The following is a 6000-nucleotide window of genomic DNA, read 5'->3' as shown; positions in this document are numbered from 1 at the left end:
CAACAACGACAACAACAAAGAATGAAGATTATTCAACCAGAAACGACAATGAGGGTGGGGAGAAGATAGAGGATGAAGACAGCGCAGGGTTGGGAGTAGAAAGACCACATTCTTGTGCTGGATGTCCAAGGATCACCGTGAGGAGAGTGAGGGCGGCTTTGCCCTTTTGATGCTGAGTTAAACTGTAATACAGATTTTCCATGTAAGTACTCCGTCATTTTCAGGTGGCAACCGGATAAACTTCAGGTGCCACCATGAAGCCGACAATCACCAGGAGAGAACAGGACGGGAAGAAGGCTGGGACAGAAGGGTAGTTGCATCTCCGCAAAGGCACAGGTCTAGGAAAGAGGCACCTGGGCTGTCCCCTGGGCTATCTCGTTTCAAAGTCACTTAAGTTTCTGTAGCTTAGAAGCGGCCCTTGCCCTCTGGTATCGGGAGACGGCTTTGCTGCAGACATCGAGGTGCTCGGAATGACCTTGGTGATCAACCTTAACCTGAAATTCCCGGTCCTGCATTGCCCATCTCCCGGGTCACTGCTGCTGACAAGGCTCTTCTACAGTTCTGGGTTATTCTACAGTCTTTCAAGAGGGCTTCCCCTAAATCCTCTCCCTAGGAATGCTTGGAAGGACGGGAGGAGCAGCCTGGAGGCTCCCGTCGTTTACTCGGACACAGTAACAGCCCCTGCCATGGCTGCGCTACCGCGGGAGCTAGGCTCCGCAGCAGAGGGCCCCGGGCTCGCTTCGGGGTGGGGGCGCCCGGGGTGTGCCGCGCCCTCGGGGCCCATGTCCCGGGCGGGTTTCCGGGCCTCGGCAGCGCGCGAGGCGGCGGCGGCGCCGGCTGGCAGGCTGATGATGATGATGCTCTGTGCTCGTAGCCGATGGGAGGCAGCGTGAGCCCGAGAGAGCCCAGAGCAGCCGCGGTGGCAGCGCTGGAGCGCAGCCTCCTCCCGCTCCCATAATGCACAGGGCGGCGGCGGTGGCGGCGGCGGCAGCGGAGGCAGCATCGCGGGCCGCCGAAGTGGCTGCGGCGGCGGCGGCGACCCCTAGGACCCCGGGCAGGTGGAGCGCTGGCGGCTGCTCGCGGCGAGCCCGGGAGTGATGGCGAGGCCCTTGCGGGCGGCCAGCGCCTGAGGCGCCCCGCCCCGCCCCGCCCCGCGCGGCCCGCCCCGCCCGGCCCTGCCCTGCCCTGCTCTGCCCTGCTCCCTGCCGGCGGCTGCGGGCGCTTCCTAGTCCGCTCGGGCGGCCGCCCAGGCGAGGCGCGGCCTCCGCACAGGCGGGGGGCGTAGGCGCGCGGGGCCCGCCATGGCTGCGTCGGAGCTCTACACAAAGGTAAGGCACCCCGCGGCCGGCGTCGAGGACTGGGGCTGTGCGGCCCTCGCCGCCAGCTGTCAGGCTGGGGAGGGGGCGGGAGCGCTGGGCCCAGGCGAGCCCCACCAGCGCCATCCCCTTCAGCGCCTCAGAACCCTCGGCCCTACCAGCCGGTCGCCCGCTGCGGCACCTTCCTCTTTCGGGCGAGATGGTGAAGGCGGCGGAAGGTGGCCCGCCTCGGGGGTCTCCCAGGCCCCTGCCGCGCTGCTCGAGCTGGGGGCAGAGCGGGCTTCGGAGTGGAAAGGGGGCCCATGTGGATTTAGCAGGGCGGGCGTGCCTCCCCTCCTGCTTGGCTTTGGAAAATTCCCGGCGGGTGGGAGATGCTTGCTCCAGTAGATCGGATGGGTTCTCTCGTGGGGACACGCGCTTAAAATAACGTCTTGTGTTGGTATGCAGTGCCGCTTCTACCGCCAGCTAGCCTTTCTGTGAGGTTATTTTGAATCCTGCAAACGGTGGCCGTATCACCTTTAGCTCCCCAGTTTAGCTGCGCTGGGGGTGGCGAGCCCCGGGGAAAGATGCTGCCGGATGAACGCGAGCTGATTCACCGGCTGGGAGGGTCAGTACTCATTTATCGCTGGGAGTTTGCAACCTGCGTGTAATCCCGCAGAGCCTTGTTAGGCTCCATGTCTTTACCATCCTCTGGGGCAAGCCTTTCCCTTCTGGGTTTGGTTTAAGGGAAGTGGCAGTCTTTTCTTAGACTGACATCAATATACTCAGGGTCTGGCGATCTCTGAATGACATATTATGGAGAACTGTCACTTGAGTGCTGCGCAGATTTGTGATGACCTTTGTGAATATATGTAATCATGGCGTTTTATACTATACACTCATGTGTAGGTAGATATTTTGCCAGATATTGATTACTTCTACATGCAGTTAATAGAGTTGCCTTTTCACATTAGCTTTTGCAACACAACTTTCATTTAGGGTCCTGTAATCACTGGAATCATTGTTTCCAAATGTGACTGAAGTCCAGGGCCCAAGTTGCAGTGTGTTTTATAGAGGAAAGAAGACTGGGCATCAAGAGACCTGGATTCAAGCCGGGACTTACTAACTGTGACCTTGGACAAGTCACTTAACATCTCTGGTTCGATTTCCTAATGAGTAAATGCAGTTAATTATACTTGCCTTGCATCCCTTACAAGCTGTTGTGAGAATCAAACTTAATAATCGTTGTGAAAGCTTTTTGTAACCTATGAATTTCTCTGCAAATATGAGATATATGATTAATTTCTTCAACCATGAAATGAGCTTGCATGAAACATTGTCTGAGACCTCTTTCTAGTTTTAGATTTAACGACTGTACAGTTGGAACTTCTCTCTCAACCTGGTAATTTCTTTAGGCATTGTAGATCTCTAACATATGAACGAATGCAATTGGAAACTGATTAAAAGTAACTTAAACACTTAATATGGTGCTTACTATGTTCCAGGTACTGTTTTAAGCGTTTTAAAAATATGAACTCATAATCCTCATAAGGAACTTATGAGGTCGATATTAAGAAATATCAAAATCATTTTCACATGAAGAGATAATCAGTCTGTAAACATTCCTTGGTTACTTTGTGTAGCCCATCCCCTCCACTTCTACATCAAGTTTGTCCAACCCGCAGCCCATGGGCCGCATGCGGGCCCAGGACGGCTTTGAATGTGCCCCAACACAAATTCGTAAACTTTCTTAAAACATGGGTTGTTGTTTTTTTTTTTGCAATTTTTTTTTTAGCTCATCATTTATCATTAGTGTATTTTATGTGTGGCCAAAGAAAATTATTCTTCCAATGTGGCCCAGGGAAGCCAAAAGATTGGACACCCTCCGTTCTATATGGTGAGCAGTCATCTTTGAGTCACCTAATAGGAGGCTGCTTAACTAGAGACTGAGTGGATAATAAATTGTTGTTGGATTTCGAATGCTTTTTTCCCCCAAGATAATTTGGGAGAAAAAATTGAAAAGATGTTGTGATTTGTAAATGGTAAAGTTTTGGGCTTCTGTCACAGCTTTATCACAATCTATTTTAAAATTTACCTTTTAACAGCCTGAGGAACATAATGAGACCTGGTGTCTACAAAAAAATTAAAAAGTTAGGCTGGGCACAGTAGCTCACGCCTGTAATCCCAACACGTTGCCGAGGTGGGTGGATCACCTGAGGTCAGGAGTTCGAGACCATCTTGACCAACATGGCAAAACCCCGTCTCTACTAAAAATAGAAAATTAGCTGGGCGTGGTGGCGCATGCCTGTAATCCCAGCTACTCAGGAGGCTGAGGCAGGAGAATCACTTGAACCTGGAAGGCGGAGGTTGCAGTGAACCAAGATCGCGAGCCTGGGCAACAAGAGCGAAACTCTGTCTCAAAAAAAAAATAAATAAATAAATAAAAATTAGCTGGGCGTGGTAGTCACGCCTGCGGTCCCAGCTACTGGAGAGCTGAGGCAGGATGATCAGCTGAGGCAGGAAGATTGTTTGAGCCTGGGAGGTTGAGGCTGCAGTGAGCCATGACTGTGCCACTGCACTCCATCCTGGGCAAAAGAGCAAGACCGTGTGTCAAAAAAAAATTTTTTTTAACCTCTTTGTCATTATAAAGACAGACTAACTTAGAGATCAAGACTGAAGTTGGGGCTTACACTGCCTTCTTCTAAATACACTTATGCCTAATTAATAGTCTGGTTACTTAGTTATTTGTTGGCAAATTCTTTTTGTGAATGGGCCTTAGCTTAATGGCAAGCAGAAATACTTATCAGGCATCCTGTGTGCCAGGTACTTTGCTTAACGTTTAGAGGATTTAACAATGAACAAGATACAGTCCTTTCCCTCAACACGCTCATAGTCTGCTTCTTACATTCTTGACCCACTTTGAATCTATAGGGGCATAAATAACCTGCTGTTACCTCAACAGCAGGCAGACAGCTGGTATGATATTTATTAGTAGAAGTTAGGGAATGGGTTGGGACATGGGGAAGGTTGGGCTGATTCCAGAGATAAAAACTACTATTGTAATTACTAGAGGAATAGGAAAATCATTAGAAGTATTATCAGTGGATAAGCACAAGGATCTTCCCCTTGCAGAGGATTATAGGAAGGAAGTTCTAGGATAGATTACAAGGAAAGATGTATTAGTGATATGCCATAATTATGGTATTTAACATTGTGGTTAAATCTGAAAAATGCTCTTTAAAAAAATGTCATTCAGATCTTAAGGGCAGATTTTAATGTGTGATACAGATCAGTTCCTATTACAGTGAAGGACAAGAGACTGTTCAATTTCTTCTTTTTAGCCAGAATGGTAATGGTTTTGTCACAGCAATTTAACAAGGCTTCCATTTTGTAAGTTTTTCCAGCAGTATAAACATTTTAAGGGCAATAGCTAGGTTCTTGGGATACTTTTCTGGAAACAAATATTTTGGTTAAAACATGTTTTGTTGATTTTTAAAAATAACAGCTTTATTGAGATATGTCTTATACCATATAATTCACCATTTAAAGTGTACTATTCAATGGTTTTTGGTTTATTCACAGAGTAGTATGTTGATGTGTTTGTGGTCAACCTGCCTTGCTCCCAAAAGAATTGAAGGAAACTATGATATCTCATTGCTTCTGATTTTGAAAATATTTGCTAGTCTTGACTTGCCAGTGGATATCTATATCATACATCATCCATAGGTGCTTTTGGTAACTTGAAGCAGTTCTACATTTGTGGAGTAGGGTTTATCAATTAGACCTAGAAGGATTATCGGGAGCATTATAATGAATGGCATGCTATTCCTCCTGTCATCATGTTCCCAGACACCATGGATAGCACCATGGTATCCATGCTATAGAATGGTCAAGATTACCTGAAGCTGTTTTTTTTTTTTTTTAATTTTTTATTTTTTTTGAGACAGGGTCTCACTGTGTCACCCAGGCTGGAGTGCAGTGAAATGAACATGGCTCACTGTAGCCTTTAACTCCTGGGCTCAAGCTGTCCTCCCACCTCAGCCTCGTGAGTAGCTGGGACCACAGCTATGCACCCAGCTAATTTTTAAATTTCTTCTAGAGATAGTCTCAGTATGTTGCCCAGGCTGGTCTTAAACTCCTGGACTCAAGTGATCCTCCTGCTTCCACCTCCCATAGTGTGGGATTACAGGCATGAGCCACCACACCCGGCCTATTTTATTTATTTATTTATTTATTTATTTAGGTTCAGGGTCTCACTCTGTTGTCCAGGCTGGAGTGCAGTGGTGTGAACATGGCTCATTGCAGTATCGACCTCCCAGGTGCAAGCCATCCTCCCACCTCACCTTCCTGGGTAGCTGAATCTACAGGCATGTGCTACCACACCCAGCTAATTTTTGTACTTTTTACAGAGACAGGATCTTGCTATGTTGCCCAGGCTGATCTCTAACTCCTCAGGTCAAATGATTCTCCTGCCTCGGCCACTCAAAGTGTTGAGACTACAGACATGAGCCACCATGCCTGGCTTATTTTTAATTTTAAAAAAGTTTTTATTTTTTTGTTTACTTTTGTGTTTTGTTTTGTTTTTACCTGAAGCTGTTTGATTAGGAGGTTCCCATGTGTGCTGAGATGCTGAGTATTGTAACAGTGCAAAGACAATCTAAAATTCCACATTTGCAAAGCATGTTAACTTGCCTAGATGAAACAG

At 48.0% G+C, this 6000-nt stretch overlaps 1 protein-coding gene across 3 annotated transcripts in view; it reads left to right on the top strand.

Annotated features, from left to right (window-relative positions):
• Positions 1-1135: 1135 nt before the first annotated feature.
• Positions 1136-6000, top strand: part of MYO5A (myosin VA) — a 223767-nt gene continuing 218902 nt past the window's right edge. For all 3 annotated transcript variants that reach the window (XM_055098616.2, XM_055098617.2, XM_063596646.1), the window contains exon 1: positions 1136-1328. In XM_055098616.2, the coding sequence (XP_054954591.2) occupies positions 1302-1328 (27 nt within the window). In that variant the 5' untranslated portion in view covers positions 1136-1301. The remainder of the gene's footprint in view (positions 1329-6000) is intronic.

Source organism: Pan paniscus, chromosome 16 (genome assembly GCF_029289425.2).
Source record: "Pan paniscus chromosome 16, NHGRI_mPanPan1-v2.0_pri, whole genome shotgun sequence".
NCBI classification, from domain to species: Eukaryota; Metazoa; Chordata; class Mammalia; order Primates; family Hominidae; genus Pan; species Pan paniscus.
Note: the sequence above shows the minus strand (reverse complement) of the source record. Positions and strands in the feature narration are given on the sequence as shown.